Genomic DNA, 24,256 nt, shown 5'->3' on the forward strand with positions numbered 1-24,256 from the left:
AAAATACTGTCACCCACACACAGAACGTAACGTAGGCATCAGAAATTTTTTGTTTTTTTTCTTCTAAAAAAATGGGTTGTCAGAATATTTTGATAATGGAATGTTTCGACGCTTGATTTGGGCATCAAAATATTGCACACCATTTCTACTTACCTTAATCTTTTTATTTACATTGTCCCCATACTGAGTGTTACTCGACTTTCTCGGTGAATCTTTTTATTTATATTGTCCCCTTATTGAGTGTTGCTTAACTTTCCTAAATAATCTTTTTTATATACATTAACCCCATACTGAGTGTTGCTTGATTTTCATAATAAATCTTTTTCTACCTAAATTTCCTCAAAATCGTTTGTCTTATTATGTGTAACTTCTTCATTGTTTTATTATTTAAATTTTGTATTTATTTTCGAGATTTTCCTTAACCTTTCCCCTACTGAGCTAAAAAAATACACGCGTTCCGATGCTGTGTAGTCAATACACATCTCAAAATAAGCGATTTAATATCGGAAAAGTATGAATATTCATAGCTAATCGATTATTTTTATTATATTTTACAGAAAAAGTGATAATAATTGTAATTTAATTGCTGAAAACATGAAAAAACCATCGGCAGATGCTAAAGAAACGTACGAGGGGTCCACTTCTAACGACGGTTCGCGGCCAACTGGCTAGCGGCGCGGCTGGCGGCTGGCACAGACACAGCTGTGCGGTCGTAGGTATCGATGATCTAGATTAAAAACTACAACTGCAGAAGTGTGGATGTCTCATGTTCCCGCATAGCGAATTAAAGCGGGACATCAATAGCGTGTCATTTCACACGTATCACACGGTTGATTGTATTGGTGTATTTGTTCCCGATTTTTAACAAAAAACTCTGATTTTTAATTGAATTTGAAAACTATGTAATATATTCTTTTTTAATTTAGTGTATAAATGTATAACGGAAGAATACCTAAAATCTGAACCCAGAATTTATTATATTTATAGAGTTCTTAAAGTTATTGGAAGCAATGTGTAGTAAATACACACCACAGATAAGGAAAGGTTAATGTGTCAATATTGTTCCAATTGATGAAAGGACACTTTGTAATACCTTACCTAAAGTCGGAAACTTTATCATTCTGCACTGTTCATATTCTTCAGAAAATATTCAAGAGTTAGGTCAGAAAACTCGAAAATAAGTTTTCTGACTAAGAAACAGTTATTGTCTTCATTTTATCCATGGAGCAGATTTTGACCTTGTTTTTCTAATAATCTAAATAACTAGGTACTGTGGAATAAGGAATAAATGATACACAAAATATTTTATCACATTTTAATAAAATTTAGCAGTATTAATTACTTATTAGCTGATAAATGTTAAAACATTGTGTCCCTCCAATTTGCAAATAAAAATTTGTAAATGATGAAACTAAAGGAATAGCGACAAGAACCAAGCCACCGTAAACAAACTTCATTCATCTTCTCACTTCCCAAGCTTTGATGCTACCAAGATTAAATAAACATTACCAAAGCAATATTGCTCCTGATAAAATAGGTTCCATGATTAATATGGCTATAAAAATATGTGATAGGAGAATCCAGAAGTGTAATCTAAACATTACCGATATGGCGTTCGAGAAGTCCGTAAAAAAAATAACACGGATTTTTACTTCATTCATTTTGATTTGGGAATTAAGCGTTAATTTTATAACCCTCCTTATCGTGGCCTCTAGTTTAATAGCTTTGGGTATCTGTTAAATATTATTTAAATCGACTCTTAACTATTCACTTTAGACTTTAGAGATCTTCAAATAATCAAATTACTGATCTGAATTGTGTTCTAATAATCTGTCAGGGAAAAAAGACTCCCTTCGAGCTAATCATTTTTCAACTTGATGGTTTTATATCTAATCACAAAGCCTTGGTCAGCGTTTAAGACAACTTGCTTTATTCTACTGAGATGTATATTTAGGTAGATACTAGCAAATTATGTCATGACAGACACAAATAATAAACCCATTATATTTAAAAAAAACTATACTATTTTAGTATAAATGTGAATTTTTACAAAGTTTTTTTGCATAAAAAATAATTAAGAAAACAGACAATAAATAAACATACATAAATTTCAGTGGCTCAATTTTTTTTATAAATTTTAATGGAAAGTCTTAACTGAAATAAACTTAACCTCTTCTCGTATGATATATCAAATCTAGAAAAAAAAATAAACAAAACTTAATGTTATATTTTATTTTTGATTTTTTTTTCTTCTTTTTAATTTTTTATTACTAACTTAAGAGTTTAGGGATGTGGCATCATATGTGTATGTCATGCATTAATGGACCATTATTTGCCTACTATACATTATCAGTCAGAACCTAAACAAATATATAAATGATAAATCAAATACATCATGTAGAAACATGCATTTATTAATTTTTAAAAAATTAAAACATTTGGAGTTTAGAAATTAGATGTAAATATAATTTGTAAGGAAATACTCTGTGAAATCAGGTCAAACAGGTTCCCTTCATTTGCATGTGTATTGATACCGAGATAATAAAATAAAATACATATTTGCTACTGACAAATATCATTTAGGTGAAATAAATAAATAAATTTTAAGATGGCCAGGTTATTAAATTGTACTTACAGATACATATTAGTAATTTATATAAGGTGTTAAAATTCAATTGAACCACTAATTAGCAATCATTTTAGATCAATCAGTCCCATGAGAGTTTACATAGACTTTCCTAGACGCATGATGGCATCATGTAATGATTATAATATATAAGTGTTATAAATGTTTTTTTTCTAATGAAAAAACATCTAAAAAAAATTTTAAGTCTCTAGTGTTTGAAAAAATTCTTAACATAGGAAAACAGTGTTTTTCATTAAAAATTTATTTTGTATGTTGAGCAAAAGAGCATGTGTCAAAATGTTTTGAAACAGGATGTACTATGCTCATCCATGTTGAATTGTGTAAATGGGGCAGTGTTCAACATTAAACTAAAAATTTATGAAGATTTGATTTATGAAGGATAGCTTCAGACTTTTACAATCTCTGTTCCACAATTTTGTTTTTAAATTTTCTGGCAACGGGTGATGGCGTCATGCGAGAAGAGGTTAAGGCCGGTTACTATAAGAATCATTGTTTGTGACTATGCAACTCAGTTCCTCTGTCGTACCAACAATTTTTAATGTAGCAGAGCAGATGAGGGTTTCCTTTCTAGAGCCGGAGTATAGAAAATACACCAATAGAGTTTAAGCTGGTAAATGGTTTCAAAAATGCTAACTTTATACATATTACTATTACTTTTATAAAAATCGTCACAAATTTAAGAACATACGCTTTTTTGAGATCCAATACATTACCTTGATTGTTTCCATTCTATTGAGAACAAACGACTGCCACTAAACGGGCTGCAGGTTGAAAAATTCTAAAACATCTGTAATAAACAATATACGAAATAAAGAAAAACTTTAAAACAATATGTAAATAAATCATTTTGTTGTCAGAAAATAGTGATTTTATACGAAGAAATTTGAACTGAATTATTAACTTGTCTAGCAAAGTGCGCCCATGAGTGTCTATGAACGCATTTTTTTTTTGACGATTCCCTCTTGAAAGGTATTTTCATAGGGTAATAATGTGCATACATTAGCGGTACTGGAACAAACTGACGATGAACAAAACTATAAAGTTACAATAATATTATCTGCTAAGCTGATATGATCTGTTAAGTGATTCAATTTCTAAAGCATTCTGACAGAATAAATTGCTAAATTTGTATTATTTAATTCTCTTGCAACAGAAGCGACAGGCATACAACAAAAAGAAATGCAATTTCTGTTATACAAGTTGAAGCAATTTACAAAATGTGTAAGATGATACAAATTCCTGAATATAGTATCGGTGCAAAACTATTCAACAAAGTTAATACTGCAGATGGCATTCATTGCTAATAATGTTATCACTAACTTGAATTTTCATTTTGAAATAATAATAAAAAACTTTCAAATTATTAATTTTATGATTACCAGTGTAAGGCTTATAATTTATTCCATATCCGCTTTGTGAATATTTATATACATTATTGTATAAAGACACAGTAATTAATTATTGTATAAATACAAGTGATTTCATCCTTATCGTGTCCGCCATCTACCAATTCATCATAAAAGCAAATTTCTAAGTATTTGAATACATCCTATTTTATTGATAGGCAAACAAGCTTGTCTTTTGGAGCACATAAAATGACCTCAATCAATCTTTTTGGAAAAGATAAATGACAACTATTGATTGTAAATTACTTGTGTGGAATTGATTATGTATCAAAAATAAGCCAGTGGTTCTTGTTTAATTATGATTTACTTTCATCTTTCACAATTTCAATTTGTTTGCTTCCTAGCAAAGATCTTCTAAGTCAACGCCATTGTTTACAGAGTTCTTGATGGCAACTGGCAATAATAAGTAGTAAGTACTTGGCTGAAGTGTCTAGATTTATTTAGAGGATAAGTGATTTATTGAGCATTGCAGAACTGCATTATTATCTGCGTGATCAAACAGTTTAATTGGAAAACAAACCTAAAGATAAAAATCAATTATTGATTAAACTGCCCCCAAATGTTAATGTTTTAAGCATATAATTCTCTTTTTAATACAATTTCGTTTACCTGTAAGTCACTTAATTTACATATAGTAAAATGGAGAAAAATTCGTATAAAATATAACATTCATAAACTAAACTTTACAGAATTAAATTCTTAGGAATAAAATTCCACAAGAATTCAAACACACTTTATGTATTGCATTTTTAAAATGGAAATGATTTTCCGAAAAAAGATAAATCTTATTTACAGGGATTTCAAAAACAACACTTGTGGAACTGATGCACTGAAATACAACGAAATGAATTTGCTTTAGCAGTAAATTATTTTAATTCAAACATAAATAAATTGCATAGTTTAATTGAAGCATTATACCAAGTAACATTGAATGTAAAGAGGCTATAGCTGCTTTAAGGAGGAAGTCTTCAAATGGATTTCTATCCGATTGCTGTTTCTCGTCGTCAATGGAAACAAAACTAAAAAGTAACAGCATCGGCAAGGAAATCCACTGGCTCCAGTCTTAACTCAAAATCCAGTTCCAATGAAATGCTAGACCAGTTGTCGTCAAGTATCCTGGAATATACTCGCCCAACTTCCTTCGGATAATCTAAAGGAAATAATACAGAAAGCTTTTAATAGATATAATTTAATAATCATTGAAAAACTAACATTAGATATAATCGACTATCGGTTTAAAAAGATTAGTACAGAATGACATAAATAAAAAATATATTTTACAAATAACCTTATACTAAAAAAGCTGTTTTCATTTTCTCTGTAAATCATACTTTTGTTTGTACAAATAGTGACTTTATTGTGCATCATCTTATACCGAGTCTGGGATTACGTCGCACGTTATATTCGCATGTCTTCACGGAAGATCACAAACTTTACACCAACAACACTTCTTCACCGCACAACGCACTCTCTTCCCGCACCACTCCTCCTTCTCTCCGCACATGAATAAGGCTTGAAATACAAAACACCACACAACTCCCCTCCTGCATCAATGGTTGAATGGTTTCGTCTCTATTGTGTCTCGCTACCGGGATACTATGAGTGGCGAGTTGAATGACGAAACGGCTTCCCTTCCAATGAATGATGCAAAAAAATATAAAAGCTTCAGTTTTAAATTTCAAATCCGCAATTGATTTGCAACGCCGAAGGTGATCAACAGTCCGAAGCGTTGAGGTCGATAGAAGGGAGTTTCTTGGCGCGGGTGAGTCGGTCCAGCTCGGCCGCCGCATCCGAGCGCACGGCCGCTTTGTCGGGCAGCACCACGAGGTTGGATGACGGAGGGGAGGGTGACGGCTCGCTGGGGGGCAGCGACGGGGAATCCGCCGGCGAGCGTGGGGAGCCACCCGGGCCTCCGGGGGACCCCGTCTTCTTGTACAGCAGGGAGTTGAAAAAGTTGGCCAGGACACCTTCTCCGCCCAGGGTGCTGGAACCACCCACCACCATCTTTCCACCGTCCAACTACAAAAATAATTTAACATTAAAAACTACATTTTCAGAAAAATTTCATTTAACAATTAATCAATTATTAATAAAACAAAGTATTTTAGTATAAATACATCTGTTTTCAATTTTCGACATAGTTCCATCTCTTGGGCCGGCTAGTAGCCAAATTCAAAGAATTTAAAAAAAAAAATTATTGGTGATTGAAACTTCCTCCCCAGGAAAAAAAAAAAAAAAAATTAAAAAAAAAAATCCTGATTGGATGGTACCGAGATTTATTTTGTATAAATTATAAATGTAAATTTTTATAATGTCATTCAATTAAAGATTATATAGATTATATTATTATCAACTAAAGATTGGAAGAGAGCTATAATTACACCCATCTACAAAAAAGGTGATAGACTTGCAAGACTGCTTGCTACTTGCTTAGACTTGATACCACTATTCAAAGTGGATCGACAAACACATACTAGCATAGATTAAAGAGAAAAAGAAAGCCTGGGATGGTTATAGATTATCCAGAAAACACATGGGGAATGTAAATGAGTATTACAGAGAATATAAACTGAAAAATAACTACCTTTGTCGCAACTAAGAAATACCAGAAAAAACTTTGAGCAAAAATTGATTGACAGCGGACAGAAACCATTTTACATTTATATAACGAAACAGATTGCCTCGAAAGTGTCTACTCCAACCATACTATATAACTTCTCTAACGAAACAGTTACCAGCGAGATAGACATAGCGAACATCCTTGCAACACAATTTGAAAAAACCTATGTAAATGAACCAGACAAGAGTATACCAACTATTAGTCAAGATGTGTATGTAGATAGTTCACTATGCGAAATAGAATTCACTCCATCAGCAGTTGAAAATATTTTTAAGGGGTTGCGAGAAGATAGCGCTACTGGCCCTGATAATATTCCTGCTATTGTTCTCAAAAAGTGTGCAGCAACTCTCAGTCATCCCATAGCTCTGGTTATGCAACAATCCTTTTTAGATGGGAAACTCCCTAAAGATTGGAAGAGAGCTATAATTACACCCATCTACAAAAAAGGTGATAAACTCAAACCAGCAAATTACAGACCTATAAGCTTGACTAGTATTATCTGCAAAACCATGGAAAGAATAATAGTGGACGAGATACGCTCATTCCTGATCAAACTTGACATAATCTCAGACAAACAACATGGATTTGTGCCAAAAAGATCCACGATTACCAATCTCATTCTTAACATAGATTACTGGACAAACGAGTGGGACAAACGGATTCCCACTGACGTAATTTATCTCGACTTCGAGAAAGCCTTCGATACTGTTCCAACCAATAGACTGTTGGCTAAACTTAAATTCCTAGGCATAAGAGGACGACTTCTCGAATGGATCAAATCCTTCCTCACTGAGAGAAAATTACAAGTTCGAATTGGCAACCAACTGTCATCTGAGCGAAATGTGACCAGTGGTGTCCCTCAAGGATCAGTTCTCGGTCCAGTTCTGTTTATTTTGTACATCACGGACCTGCATACTATAATAAAATCAGACTCCAGCTGCTTTGCAGATGATACAAAATTCTTTGCCAACCCACACACTCATCACAACCAACTGCAAAACGATTTAAACGAAATATATCAATGGACAAATGATTGGCTTCTAAAACTCAATGTCGAAAAATGCACTGTCCTACATGTTGGAAAAACTAACCCTACACTTGCCTACAAACTTAATGGAACACCTCTAAAAGCAGTGACATTACAACAAGACTTAGGAGTTACCATATCACAGGACTTGAAATGGGAACCACACATCGCTGGAATTGTGAAAAGAGCAAATTCACTAACATATCTAATCAGGAAAACCTTCCTTGACCTAACACCGGACATGATGTTAAAAATATATAAAACATATGTGCGACCTCTCCTGGAATATGCTTTCCAAATATGGAGTCCTTACTTCGCAAAGGATATAAATCTATTAGAGAGAGTACAGAGACGTTTCACAAAAATACCAAGAGCTCTGAAAGATCTACGATACGAAGATAGACTCAAGGAACTAAGATTACCAACCTTACAAGAAAGAAGAGAAAGGGGTGACTTAATCGAGACTTTCAAAATTTTATCTGGACATTACAGTTGCCCTAGCATCCAAGAAATCTTCACTACTAATAAAAATATAAATCTCCGTGGACACTCAAAAAAAATTACCAAAACGCCTTTTGCATCTAATCCTAGAAAACACTTCCTTCCAAATAGAGTAGTGGATGCTTGGAACAAACTCCCACAACATGTCATCGATGCAACAAATATAAATCAATTCAAAGCTCTATTGGATTCACATTTGGAGAGAAGAAAGGACTTTCAACAAGTTCAAACTTAAAACAACTCAATTACTGTCAAACTTGTGAAATCAGATATGAGCGCATCAGCAGAATGATGCCTGCTCATTACATAATAATAATAATAATTTCAGATAAATGCTTGTGTGTGCTTGCGTCTGTGCATGAGTGGTACCAAAAAAGTTGATAGAATGTGAATGAATCTATCTGCCGAGTTTCAGTTTCATTCAAGAAAACAAAATCTAAATTCTATTTTTCAGGCTCTATGGTACCAAACTGGCTGAAATTTTGGAAACGTGATAAGAATCACTATTCAAAACGAAATCAGTCATAAAATCTGAATAAAGTTGTAATTTTAGAAAAATCATCTTTCCTATGGATAGATGCATTTAAAAATACAAATCATTCTAAATAATACTACATAACATCTTAGGTGTTATAGCAATAACAAATTTATGAATTTAAAATAAAATGATTAACATTAAGATGACATCACAAGTATAAATAAATCTAACAGGTTATCACTTCCAACACCTGTGGTGAGGTGGCACCGACTCGAGATTAGGTAAACAAAATGTCCATAATATGTATCATGAAGTTGGGTGAGGTCATTCTCCCAAGTTTAGCAACTGGAAAGAGGTCTGTGTCACAAGACTGAATTAAAATGTGCAATTCCAAAGTAAACATCATTTCTGTAGATTCAAGTGTTTTAAAATGCGATGGAGTTGTCACGTCTATCACAAATAAAGTTTGTGATAGACGTGACAACTGTTTGTTATTTATTTTAGATGTTAGAAGCAATTAAAATGAGTGATAATTTTAATTCATGACAAACCACAAAAACGATAATTCGAAATATATTTTAGTCCACGCACGAAAATTTGTTTTAAAAATAAATCATAAAATTTCGTAAATCTGAATCTAAAAGACATCCATGGAGGTAAAACACTGAAAAATAATTTTTACCTGGATATACACCATTCTAATTAGTATTTTTATTTTGTATATCTGAATCGATTTACACTGGAATGTAGAATTTTTTCGAAATTATTTTGAATATCCAAGTTTGAAAGGCCGAGAATATTCGATTTACGAGGAGAAATTTCATATTTTTACGAATTTACGTCCAATATCCGAATTTAAAGGGCCGACCGCTACAGTATTCGGCGGCGAAACTTTGATTTATGCGGAAATATGTGGTATTTATATAGGAATTTACTGTAAATAACTACACTTGAAGGGCCGACCGCGGCGGTAATCGGCTGCAACAATTCGATTTACATGGGCATAACACGTATTATTGAGAATTTACTCCAAAGATACTATCCGAATTTGAAGGGGCGGCCTGGGAACTACCAGCTCAAGGAATTAGTACATAAGTATACGGTGACCATCCTGCATAAATCTTGAGACAAATATTGCAGAAATACATATTGAAAAGTTTTGGCTGATTCTGATTGTGGATGTACATATAAATTTATTCTGGAAAATTAACATTGGATGCTTTGTCATGACCATATTTGCCGTTTACATCCAGGCCGTTTACGTTTACATCCATGCCGTTTACATCCATCCATATATTGCAACAATATGACAACTTGGTGGAAACCAGAAGGATACCGCATGTATACTGATCGTAGAAAAACCCATTCTATTTTAATATAGAGGTCTCCGGGGGTAAGGTGATCCAGCATTTCAGGATGTACTATCATTTACAATCACATTCCAAAGTTAGTGCACTTTACCCCCCGGATACCTTGTATGTAGATACTGCGCTCGTCAAACATGCGCCGTCCATTTATTTTCAAAAAATAATAATGTAGTCACCCCAAAGGCTTAGTGACCTACAGTGAACAAAAAGATATTACAGCAAATGGGTAAGTAAACGTGTATTAATTTTAGGTTGTGGAATAATATTATGACCAAACTAACAAAACATGTAGAATATTTATCGTCCCCAAAGGGTTCATGTATTCTCCAATGGAAGTACTTACATAATATATCATATACAGAAAACAATGTTTTTTAAAACATCATGTTGTTGTTCCTTTATTACCTTCTTGGGAGAACTCTGCGCGTTGATCTGGCCGGGCGTACGTGCAGCGGAGCGCAGGGGCGACTCCCCGCGAGGCGGGTGGGGGCCACCGGGGGGCTGCAACCCAGCGCCGGGCCCCGTGCCCTGGAGGGCCCCCAGCTGGCGCTGCAGGAAACTCTGCTCGTCCTCCGCATGCACTTCTGCTTCGCGACTGGACCCACTCTGCAACAGAATTGAATGTTATATAAAATACTGATACATATGTATTTTCAATATCTCATATTGTTTAATTTTTTTTTTTGGATTATTTTTTGATACTTAATAACAAGTTTTTTATTCCAGGATATAATACTTCGATTATTAAACTCACAAATTACACAAATATATTAATTTGTTATTGTTGTTTATCAATCGCCGGAATTGATTATGAATTATTCAGCACTGGCATACTTCTGGCGAAAATTTTATCAATTCAAGTGCGTACTTAATGATGCGTGTACACATTCGTCCAATGCATTGGGCCAACGTGCTGGCCCAACGTGTACAGGACGACTTGGCTGTTGCATGCGTTGGCCGGTCAACCCGATTACTGTCAGTTTTCGTGCACACATCAAAGGATATTGGAGCCATTCCGCTAAGAGCGTTAAAATGTTGGCTAGGTCCTCAGTTCGCAATACAAGTTCAGCGGAAGTGGTCGCGTTGATTATTGCATGAATTATTATTTTCATCTACGAATTACGCTGATTAATTATTTAACTAGCTGCGATAATTTCCACATCCATCTAGATTTGACGGCCTTCGTGGTCGAGGGGTAAGGCTCTCGAAGAACAATCTAAAAGTCGCGGGTTCAAATCCCGGCGTAAATAAATTTTATTTTATGAAGTACTATTATTTCACAATTCATTAATTTAAAAATAATACATAGTATAGGTACTTGCGGCACATTCTAGAGTGGAAGATACTCTCAGTATCACCCTGGTGTAAGACCACCATTCAAAATTGAAATGTTTCTTGAAATGGCTTTAGCCGTGTTTGGTGACTAGATCTAGCCAACTACTCCCCCAACTTCCTCCTACCCATCTCCTTCCCCTCTCCACTACCTTCAGCCTCACAACATACCCCAATTAGGGATACCATAGTCTTACTGACTCCAGACGGTTAGAAGCAGTTGGGACTCTTGTGCAGTATTCACATAAAAAAGAGGTCAAATGGCTAACGCAGAATAGGGTATTTTCATTGTTTTTTTTTATTCCTGAAAAAGTGAGGCAAAAAATACGATAGTGAAGGTATATTTAGTTTATTTTTATGTGGACAAATAAATTTAAACGATTTATAATGTGCCATTTTCAATTTGCCGCCTAAACGACATGACCATTTTAAATTAAATTAAATTTATTTATTTCATCAAAAAAATTACAGAATATATAATATATCATTAGTAAGTAAAATACCTATAAATATGTAAGTTAGTAACAATGACATTGTTGAAAAACTGATGTTACAATAATAGAACAGTTTCTAATAGAATAAAAAGTAAATACATATGTATGAGTGTTATAAAGATATAGCATAATATACTATATTTTAAGCTGTGCATAACCTGCCTCACTAGGCGAACCTGTGTTGAGGCAGATTTTTTAGTTAATTATTTCTCACATTTTGTCTATTTATAAATGTTTAATATAAGTTCCTATACAGCAATACGTTATTTTAGGTTACATTTTTATTAGCATACAGGGTGTATCGGCACGTACCCGACAAACTTTAACCAGCTATTCCTTAGCATATTTGGAGTAAAAAATCTTATGTGCACTTTGCTGTCCGGTAACGTTTTTTTTTAATAAAAAATTTATTATTCATATTTTCACCACATGTCACCACTATTTTATCCTTTGTCAAAGTTTGAAAACCCATCTGGCAAATATTTTATTCGAATTCCGTTGAATAATGCACGTGTGTACCTATATTGGCGCACTTCTACAATCACAACGAAATGGCACGGCACCATTCGTCTCATTTTTAACTATTATTATTTAGTGTGTGCGAAAGAGCGAAGACGATCTTCGACATACTTGCTTATAACAGCTGTTGAACACGAAACGCAATGCCAATGACAGTGATGTAGTGTGGAAATTTAAATTTTTTTTGTTTTTAATTGAAAAAAAAATGCTACCGGACAGCAAAGTGCCCATAACATTTTTTACTCCAAATGTGCTAAGGAATAGCTTGTTAAAGTTTGTCGGGTTAGTGCCGATACACCCTGTATACATAATACAAATACAGCAAGTTTTAGCACAAAACATACTATAATAACTATCAATGACCGGCTAACGTTGGCGACGGCGTTCACACGATGGCGCCAACGTTGGCCCAATAATAAACAGAAATTTACAAAAAAAACCAATTGGGTCAGTGTGGACTGGGCTTTACATTAAAAATCAATTGTTTCTAAACTTAACATAATGTGTAATATTTTTAATAAACGGTAATTATGCGTTGTTTTAAAATTGAATATGGAATGAAAATAGAAAGCTCTTAAGGCAAACCAATTAAATTAGCAAATACCTTTCTTGTGGCAGGTTGGAGGATCACATCTCTGTAGTAATCATCAGGTTTGCAAGTGTGCATGTTCTCGTAAAGGATGCTGACCTTTTTCAGGGTGTCCCAACCAGCGGGACTGGAAAAAAAACAATAAACAATTTAATAAAAACATTTATTCACAATAATTGTAAGGATTAAAATAATGACAGGGTGATGTTGTAACCTCTCTACATAAAGCACAGTATGTTACCGGTTGTTTATTCTAAAATCTCTAAAGCAACTTCACAGATTACTTTCAACCCATCGACCAAGTATTCTCTAGACAGTACTTGTGAATTTTTAAATTAAAACCAGAACCAAAAATGTTGGTTTAAGAAAACATTTATCAAAAAGAAAGTACATTATCACGCATTCGAAAGATCGGAAGAAGCATTGCTTTTTACCTTTTGTTGGTCTGCACCGCTCACTAGACTAGCTTTGTGAAGATCATTTTTCAAACACGAAATAGAGGCATTTAGAAATATTTTAGGTAGGGGCTCTCGCTGACTTTATCATTAACACTTTAACCAGCTATATGAATATTATAAATATATATACCTTGTAGATAGCTTCGAGGGGGCGTATCGATAAAAATCTTACATTTCTTTCTAGCAAAACAACTACATATATCACGCAACAAATTACGAAAACGCAACGCTTTCAGGCTTGCTATTGGTCGATAAGTTAACAAATTACAACATGAGATTTGAGCGATAACTTTGTGCTCTGTTTTACATTGTAGAGAACTTGCACTTATGTCTAGGCTTTCAAAGTAAGGCAACGGAATTCGACGGGGAGATGTATTATGAAATTACTTCATTAGGTTGTGTTATTTTTAGATTGAAATTAAGTATGAGAGGGCTAAACTATTCTTATTATATATCGATGCTTCAACCTGTTTGTCTATATGGCCAATAATAAAACTTTTACATATCCGTTCGAGCGTCATTTAAAAAAAAACATTTTAGAGTTCGGTTTGGGAGTTGCCCACTCTCATTCCAAGTCATTCCTACGAATAATAATATGGAAAAATACTAACTCCTTTCTGTGGTTTAAAGCCAATAAATCCACCTGCATTTCACTGTCCATCCCATATTTAGGTTTTATAAAAAAATAACTGGTTAAATTTATATACGTATCTGTATAGCCAGAAATTGCGCTACGTTGTACTTATTTAGGGCAATGTTGAATATTGCTATTTCTGTATATTGTCTAATTAAAAATCAGACAATAAAATTCAATAAACACGGCATTTATCACAACACCAATTATATCTGTGCATAAATAACGTTTAATCCAGAAATTAAAATTCCATCTCCACATTGGTAAACAATATCTAGAACATTCCATAAAAATTACATATGTTAACCAAATTTGGGTACCAAACACTCGAGCGCTTTCACCTTGATACCTAAATTTGGCAAGCTGGCACTCGAGTGGTGTATAGGTGGGACAAACCTGACCTAACAAACTAATTGGTTATAAAATCTTTTTCATTTCATCGCGCTAGCAACTTTAAAAAAAAAAGTAACACTGTTTATTTAACTTTTCTACTGATACGTAGCACCCAAATGTGTTAGCAAAAATGTATAGCTATGGGAGGTGGTTTTGTTTATTTATTTACTTTTGCATAAAACAAGACTTAATAAATTACATTAGTGTATTAAAATTAACATAATAATAATAATACAAGAATGGGATATGCAATTCAATTTATCTAAATTGACATATCAAAAATAAGATAGGAACAAATTTAATCAAGGTAATACTCATAAATATAGCAAAGAGAAAAGAGAAGAAAAAAAGAAGTATTAATACGTGCCTAGAGTAAATAGCAAAATTAACATTAAAAGAAAAGTAGAGTGTATGGTAAAAATCATGTTACAAATTTTATAAATATTATAATATTAGCATTAAAAACAAACGTAACTTTTTACTATTTAATTGTACTAATATAATAACAGTTAAATTATATTGAAAAGTTAAAACAATATTGGACGAAAAAGACTTTATTTTTTGGCCGCAATAGCGGCGGGATTTAAGTAATGAGGCAAACCATGCATGCCGCCTCTATGGCGGCACTCAAGTTAGGTCAGGTGCATCCAGTGAGCCAAAAACTAATCCATATAAAAGTACCAAACTGCTCAGGTTTTTCTGCAAGAAAAGTTAGTTGAAGAAAGTAATTTCATTAAAGTAATATAATCAATTTGTTCAATGGATATGGACAGCATGAAATTTATGGCCCTAAAAAATTGTAAGTGTATTTCTATTGGTTAGTGTTTAGTATAACATTATCATGCTTTGTCTACAATTCATCATATCAAACCAAGTCGACTTGCTAACAGACTCGAAAAGCAATAAAAATGACATGTATAGTATTAATGATTGCCCTAATCGAATTGCTATTCTTGAAAAGGTTAAAGGTTACAGATTGACCGCGACCTCCATAACACAATGATTCACATATTTCAGGTCAGGGGGTTAGATTGATTGTTAACCCATCCCATACAAAGTTATTTTCACTGAAACTGACCACAGCAACTGAATTATTTTTTGTGCAAACTCGTCCTGAATTTATTCATTAATGTAGTAAAAATTCCGTAACTTTTTGTTTGTTTTAGTATATATTTAATATAGTATTGTAAACAAATGTAAGATGGCAATGCAAAATATTATTTATTCAAAAATACAAATGCTGTTGAGGGGTACAAATTAAGCCCGCCCAGAGGGAAGGCTTTGTAAGATAGCGGAATCGGAAAGGCTTTGTTATCAGAAACAGCCGTGTACTTCTAAAACTTGAAACCTATATGATACTGACTTACTCAAACTGATAAACTTTAAAATATCACCCAGAACAACTAGCCATTCCGTATTAGCCGGATGCAAACAAATGTCAGGGTTCCAATCAGAAGAATGTGCAAATTGTTTAATCAAAACCTGAAAGATTTCAACATATTTTTTAACACATGGCAGTACTTTTAGTAGAAAATTGAAAGCTGTTTTCCAATAAAAAATATAATAAAAAACAACTGCGATATGCTTTGTTTATATATTATGTTCTGTGTACGGGCCGGCAAGACTTCAATTAAAAAAAATCGTAAATTATTTTTGTTAAAGCCATACAATACCATTCTTGATAAGGTGACATGTTTATTTTGTCTTTAAGTAACATAGTAGAGTAATATTCAAAGGCAAAATGAATGCATGAGATCAAAACTGCAATTGCAGTGCTTTGTACCGTGCGTGGGCACGATTTTCACCAACATTTTGTAACGGCTTAATCAAGTACACTGTTAATTTTTTAGTCTTGAGCAGACGCATCATATCTGGCAATACTGACAGACAGCGGTTCCGTGCTTTGCTGACTTGAAGATGAAATATGACTGGCAGTTTTCGGGTGACAGCGCTTGGCAGCGGACGTATGCAGGAAGAGCTCCGTGGGAATGGCGGTCGGCACGGAATTTCGTGAGATTTTACAACATGCATTCCCGTATTTATTCTCTTAGCTTTCTTTTATTTCAATCTCTAGGATAATTTTGTTTCGTCTACTTAAGATGGAACTGGCGCCCTATTTTTTCATTAAGTAATGATTCGTAATTTCAAGATTTAATTGTGTTTCTACATACAATCTTTTCTTAACTGAGCATCAAACCACCATGTTTATTTTTTAAGTAAAATATGACCGACCTTCTAACATATCTTCGAGGTTAGACACGCCTTGAGTCATTATTATTTTAATTAAAAGATCATTAAGGGATCTCATGCTGTATTTTATATTAATAAATTATTTTTTATATTAAAATGAATCTTTCATTTAAGATTGCATCCTTGTTCTCAACTGTTTTTTAGCAAGGTTTATAATTGATCGTTACAATTTTTGATTTAATTTATACTCTCCTAAATATTATTTGTAAACATTTATCAATATACTAGCTGCACCCCACCAACTGTTGCAGTGGCTCAGTCTGTTTATGAGCAGAACAAAAAAGCATGTTTTTACCTGTCACAGGTGTCATCTATATAATATAGGTACATATATATAAAAACACACGCTTATTTGAATGCAACATTGTGTCAAAATATTAAAGCAATCGGTGAAGAAATTTCTGAGATTTGAGATTTTGAAAAAACGAAAATTTTTATTTATATAGATAGATGTCGTGCACTATCTCTCATTTATCTCCGTAAGATGATTTTCTTATATGCATATATACAGGGTGTCCGGGGGAAAAGTTCGCCAACTTCAGAAGGTGATTCTACATGATGGTAGAAGTAAAAAAGATAAATAACTTTTGAAATTCTGATGTTTTTTTTCCGATGCAAAAATATTATTCCATAGAAGAATATTTGTTTTCCTAAAACCTGCCTTAAAATGTTGGATTTTCGAAAAACGTCATTTAACTTTTTCAATGTGAATACTGCACAAGAGTCCCAACTGCTCCCAACCGTCAGGAGCTATGAGAGACTATGACAGGTATGTTGTGAGGCTGAAGGTAGTGGGGAGGGGAAGGAGATGTGGGATAAGAAGGTGGGGGAGTACCTGACTATTCAGATCTGGTCACCAAACCAATTCAAGCAATGTTTCAATTCTGAATGGTGGTCTTACACCAGGGCAATACTGAGAGTATCTTCCACTCTGAAACCTGCCGCAAGTATACTATGTATTATTTCAAATTAATAAATTGGGAAATTAGACAAATTAATCAAATAAAATTTACTTGCGCATGCCAGGATTTAAACCTGTGACGTTCGGCTTGCTAGTCAAGAGCCTTTCCCCTCGACCACGGAAATCCATCAAATGTTTATTATTTATTTATTGGCTGCTATGTTCTGGCATATGCTATGCTATGGAACTATCTATGAGAAATAATTAGGTTGCGAATTCTGCAGATAATGTTTTTTATTGTCTTGTTAATTAGTGACTGTCTCTGGGTTTTCTCCAGTAAAAAAATAAATAGTTGCCACTCGGAAGGAACGGGTTAAGTAACTTTTCAAAAGGACTAGGGATTTAAACTCACATGAGAACTGCATCCTTCTCCACCACAAGCGCCGGAGTTCTGAAGGGAAGACCGTAGATCTTGTGCGTGAGATATTTGTAGAGAAGATCGCAGTTCTTGTCCTCCTTAGCGCTTGTGTAGAACAGGGCGGCGCCATGCTGCAGGCAGAAGCGCCGGATCCACTGCTGCATGAAGTCAAAGTGCTCGTCCCTGTAGTCGTGCTCCTTCTCCAGGGGGGTCATGTAGTCCGTCTGCGAATATTGAATACCTTAACGTTATCATCATTGAATTTAGGAACATATTAGGGCACATAAAAAGTTGATTTTCAGGCTCATTCCTTATTTAAATATTTGGGTCTACTCCTCCTTTTAATCCTTTCAAAGGCTGTAAGAAGGAATTTATTAATGCAGGTCTTGAAGAGTCCTGGATTATATTAAGGAAGAAAACAGAAAGAAACAAGCTCTCTCATGAATCCAACATCAACAGATGTTCCAATCGTGTCTGTCGAGTTTCACACGTGTGCATCGGTGCACAGGGCATCAAAGCTGCTAGCTCTTTTGAGCAGGCTCCATTAAAATACCTTTAGGGCAGACTTAGCATGCCCAGATTGCATGTGCATTAGAGATGGCAATCAGTCTGTTAACAACGGATTGACAATCTGATGGATCGTCCTCCTCTGCACAGTCAAGTTCCAGATACTCCACATCTTTATTCTGCGTAATAATGTAATATACCTTGGTGACCACCACCACGATGTCCAGCCCCAGGTTGGTGGCCAGCACGGACTCGGGCAAAGGCATGCCTTCCTCACCGTCCAGGCCGGGCTCCGACTCCTCGCCGAGGTTGCGGCTAGACCTCTTCATGGGTGAACCCGCCTGCTCCATCTCATCCCCCGGCTCTGTGTACTGCTGCCAGGAGCGCACGCACTTGTGGCGGGCCTCCTGTCTTTGTTCTGGAAAAATTCATATATATCCATATATTCAAGAGCCTCCTACCACGTTCCCGAAACTGTTTTAAGAACCAGGTGCATCACTCTAACAATTTGTCTCTTCAGTATTTTAATACGTCAATGTGAAGCTTTTTCAGTGATTCATAGAAGAAGGCGGTAAAAGCCTAAGGATAAATTGGTCTTGGGCAGGAGAAAACCACTGACACTAACTATTACCATCACCCACCCTAGATGATCAGGACATCTGCTCTATATATGGGCAGAGAAATATTGTTCAACACAACGTGGCTAATAACAAATCAAAACAATACATTTTTAAAGATCAATAGATTAATTAATCTGTAAAAAAACAAAATTGTATACATAGATAAAAGCATTTCAAAATGTATGTATGCTACACATACAAAATAAAGATGATAAGATTAAGATTTTGTCGGTAATGAATGATTCGGAAAAAAATACAATTTACACAGATTTCTTGAGAATGCATTGAAGAGAATCCGTGCATGATTACAATTTCACTGAAGAAAAAGACAACAGTGAAAGTAAAATCTTCAATAATTATTGTAATAAGACATGCGCCAAAGTTAGCAAATGATATTTTATTTATTTATCACTTTATTAACACCCTTTTTAGGGGATTTTAAATAGGAATAGTAAAAATAATATATTAATACAGTACATATTTATTCTACATAACTAAACTGCCTCAGTAACAATCTTTTGTATTTGTTAAGTGATAAATTAAAGATGTCGACTGACTTGGTATAATTATTTTCCTCCATAAGTATTCTGGGCAATGAGCAATACATTATGGTAGTTAGTACTACAATCTCTGCACTGAAATAAATCTCGACTTCTAGTATTACTTATTATCTTCAGTATTATTTTAATATTCTCTTGTTTAGGTGTAAATAGAGTTTTTGGTTGTGATACCATCCCTGTTGTGATATTTAAAAAGAATCATCAAAGCAAAATGAAGGTGGTCTAATTGAGATCCCCGGGGGAAATGTGTTTTTTTTTTTATTATTTTTTTATTTTACATTTTTCTGGAGAGTCAACGACGTGAATTTTAAAAAGATGGGAAGGAACGGAACAATGTCCGATCCTCATTCGAATGAGTGAAGAAATTTCTTTTTTGGAAAAATGAGGGAATTGCTGAAACCACGGTTTTGATGGAATAGTCCTTTGTATTGAGGCATAGCAGGCTAAAAGGAAAAGAAGAAAAAAAAAAAGGAAACGTGTTGCAAACCCAAAAATGACTGAAATGCAAATGAGAAAGTCCCAACTCGATGCACGCAGGAAAACTTATCACAATCAAATGAATCTTTAATTCCTGCTATAATTAGATTTTTAAAGAAGCCATAGATGTTGTCAGAAAGGGATTGAGGAGGAATCTCATTGGAGGAGTAATAAACAACCTCAGATTTGCAGACAAACCTAATCTCGTAGCTGATAAAATCATGAACCTTCAATAGTTCATTGATCAGGAGCAGCGCCAGTGAAATAAATGGCCTTAATACAAATATTAACAATATGTATGTTCATCAGCAAAAGACAACAGTAGGAAGGATCACTAAGTACTGGAATACTTAGGACGGGTTGTTTCAGAGAATTCGAACAATTCATCAAATTTCAAAGTTGGTTTTTAAGTTCTTTGAAGGTTATATTCAAGTTTTGTTATAACTTCAGTTTTGTAAAACGACTGGCCAATAGTGATATCACAACAGAACTTGAATAGGACTTTCACGGAACCCGAAAACTAACGTTGAAATTTGATGAATTGTTCAACTTCTATGAAACAACCCATCCTTAGGTCCTTCCTTCACAGGCATACACAAGTATCCGATACTCGGCGATTCAAGTATCTTGGTGACTACCGCCATACATCTGCACGAAGGTTTGGACACAGGCACATGTTGCCGACATTCAACATAACTCGTCGGCGACGCCAGTCTCCAGCGATAAGCCAGGCGAGGTTGTTCCCACTCACGTCGTCGAGACTTGGAGTAGAGACACGGTGTGAAACATTTTGTAACAATGCTAGGAACAAAACAGTCAACAAAGAAGAAGAACGGGATATAAAAATGACAGCTATAGTAACTGGTTGGTTGTGAATGAAAGGTTAAGAAAGCTTTCTATTTTTGATGTTTTGAGAATTGAACAATGATCGGTGGCGACGCGGGTATCGAGATTTTAGTAGCGACATGTACGGACTGTGCGGGACAAATTGTTTGCAATGTGAGTACACAACGTGAAAATCGGATACTTGCATATCCCTGTGGAAAAAGGGCCTTAGTTAAAAAGAAATTTATTCTTCATTATAAAAAGAAACCGCTAAAGTACTAAAGTAGTTTGTCATATTGAAAAAAAGGGTAAGAGCGGAAAATGTCAAAGAGATTTTTACTTTCACTGAGATGTGCTCCTTGTTGTCCAAGGGAGCACTGAAGTTGCGCAAATTTTCCTACACTCAAAAGCAAACTCATAAACACATTCGAAGCTTTTGATGTGCAGCTATACGTGAGTTTGCTGAAGATACCGGGGACACAGGAGCGGATACGGGTCACAAACAAGTAAGTGCTAAGGGAACTCAACAAAGAGAGAAAGTTATGGTAAATATACAGATAAGAGAAGAAAAAAAACTAATCTTAAAACTTTCACACCAATAACGATGGACGACAAGTGAACAATCGATTTTAATTTTAACGAAATAACTATTAAAAAGCATTACTTTCCATTTCCGGAAACTGAAATACTTACTTCTTATTAATATCAACTACTACAAAGAGATTTTCAATTGCATATTAAGCGTGTTCATATATTCTGTACATGTATCAGAGTTATATTCCTCGGTTACATACTATGGAGCAAGAAGTACTACATGGAAATGAATATAATATACCCAAATTGTGTCATGAAACGAGTGGAAGCCCAAAGGGTTGTAGGATGGGAGATCATACACAGGCATGGAGGAGCTTCCGGTTAGCTGAGAACAGGAAGTCATTTGACACAATGGCTGCCATCTTTCTGTGAAAAACATGAGACCCCAAAGAAAGAGCGCTCAACTACTAATTTGACTTTAGTTTCTTTTTCTTTGTTAACTTACCATTACTAAGTGGTAATTTATCTATATGGTCGCCTAGGATGGAGGCCCAGCTTTGTAATTGGTCTAGAAGGCCCCAGGGTGTCGTCATCGCTACGGTTAATATAACTAAGGTGTGCGGGAAGGTGCGTTCGTTGAGGGCAAACTTCAGTAGGTTGGTATGGCCGGGGTCCCCGTCCAGCACCCACACGCTTAACCGTGTGTGATCTGCAACAAATATTCATTAACGGATAATTAAGGCATTTCTCTTCTTACAAAGTAAATAGATGGGAACAATCCTTGGGTAATAGTTAAATACATATTTAATAAATAAATATTTCCCCATATCTCCTGTCATGCTGTGGATTATTCGTTCCTGATAAATACTGTCGAAATCGTAGCCACGACCTATTCTGTATACCGCAGGGTCGGACAGATGTCATTGCCCAACATAGCATGACAAGAGGTATGACCTTGCTAAATGCCCTACCAGCGGATATAGATGTGTTTAATATCACTATACCATGTTTTAAAAAATATATGTACATGTATTGTTAGTTTTAATAAAATTGTACCATAATTGGACTTACCTGTCTGTCGTACAGTAAAAAATACAAATAAAATACTAGATAATTTTAAAAAGATAACTATCCACAACTTAAATATTCATGGCAGATAGATGTTCAAAGCTTTTGAGAAGCGCATCCATTTAATTTGTAGATATAGTTGTGATCTGTAATATGCGATAGAAATATCATACTGATTGTGTTGATGTACCAATGATACTTGCACAAAATGTACCACATACTGTAGATATTCCATAATTTATGGTATGATGAATTAAATTAATATTTAAGTAATGATCTCACCGTCTCGATATTCGTCTCTTACATCAATGTAGGCATATTCTAATCCGGATCCCTTCTTAGGATCCTCTACTCCTTGTAACTTCGCTATGAGAGTCGTTTTCCCCGATTCATTATCACCTAGCACCAATACGTTCTTGCAAGTCGAAAGCTTGGTGTTCCCTTGATTCTGTACTTCTTCTAATATAGAAGACCTGAAAACGAAGAAGTAATAGTATTAGATAGTTTTCAGACATGTCTAAATGTGGCACATAAGTTTGAATGAGTCACTCAAGTTGATATTATGCATAACCACTGTTCCGACTTGAAGTCTAGAAGAAAAACAAATAGAGAAGTGGAGAGTCTGAGTACCGAACAAAACACTAATCTATTTGACAGATTCCCATGCCACTTTTTGCCTGACGCGAGCGATGATGTTATACCGTGCCAAAGGTGTGACACATAAAAGCCGTATATGGCAAATAGCTATTTTATAGCGAATTACGGAAAAATAAGCGTACCACAAGTTTTCTTGATTCTCTGGTTCTTTTTTCTTTTTAGAATTTAGGCCGTTAACCTGACTGGTTAACTCCATTATTAAGAAAATGTCAATGAATTACGACAGCAAGGCAAACTCTAATCCCATCCACAAACTATACGTCAGAAATCCATAGAAAATTGTAGATAAAAATCACAAAAGAAAAGACGAAAACATAAAATTCCATTCTCGGGTCGTGTCTATATGAAAGACGAATTCAATTTTAAAGAAGACGACAATATAAGCCTTATTTACACGTACGTTAAGGACTATTTTTGAAAAAATGTTTTTAATTTTTATTTTTGCACTCAATAAGTTCGACACTCGACAACATTGACGACCGCGCACTAGGACACACACGACTTAGCCAACGAGCCAAATGGCCCCGCGCCGAGCCAAAAGACATCGTGTGTGCGGAACCCGGGTCGGCTTCCCCAATCCAAAATCCGCTTGGTGTGAATATGGATTCAGACCTCGAGTCGGACAGTATAGCCTCTTCAGCGAAACTGCGAAAGTGTTTTGTTTAGGTTGAAATAGAAAAATATGAAGCGATTTTATTTACGAACTTATTTATTTTGTATATTTGGAAAAAAAATACTTCTTATTTAAAGACATATGTATGTCTTTTTGAATTTCACTTTGGTTTTCGGTAATGAATGAATGCTAATCTTACAAGTGGAAATAACCCACTTCCCGACATCGATCGAGCTGAAACTCGGCAGATACTCTTTGTCAAAGACAATGCATTCTATCAACTTTTGGAAGCAACCACTTACACACATCCGGACATATACGCATTTCTCTGAAATCAGATGACATTATAGAAATTGATATG

The 24,256-nt window shown here is 34.7% G+C and overlaps 1 protein-coding gene across 1 annotated transcript; it reads right to left on the bottom strand.

Moving 5' to 3' along the window:
* Positions 1-1,301: 1,301 nt before the first annotated feature.
* Dlic (dynein light intermediate chain) lies at positions 1,302-23,541 on the bottom strand. The gene is made up of 8 exons (XM_089651306.1): positions 23,405-23,541; positions 22,908-23,098; positions 22,063-22,266; positions 18,742-18,959; positions 18,029-18,258; positions 12,996-13,107; positions 10,452-10,652; positions 1,302-6,072 (listed from the first exon to the last, which is right to left on the bottom strand). The coding sequence occupies exons 1-8, from the start codon at positions 23,476-23,478 to the stop codon at positions 5,767-5,769; spliced, it is 1,536 nt and encodes a 511-aa protein (XP_089507432.1). The 5' UTR covers positions 23,479-23,541; the 3' UTR covers positions 1,302-5,766.
* Between the last annotated feature and the right edge of the window lie 715 nt (positions 23,542-24,256).

This window comes from Hesperophylax consimilis, chromosome 4, assembly GCF_061612785.1.
Source record: "Hesperophylax consimilis isolate HC1 chromosome 4, BYU_Hcon_1.0, whole genome shotgun sequence".
Taxonomy (NCBI): domain Eukaryota; kingdom Metazoa; phylum Arthropoda; class Insecta; order Trichoptera; family Limnephilidae; genus Hesperophylax; species Hesperophylax consimilis.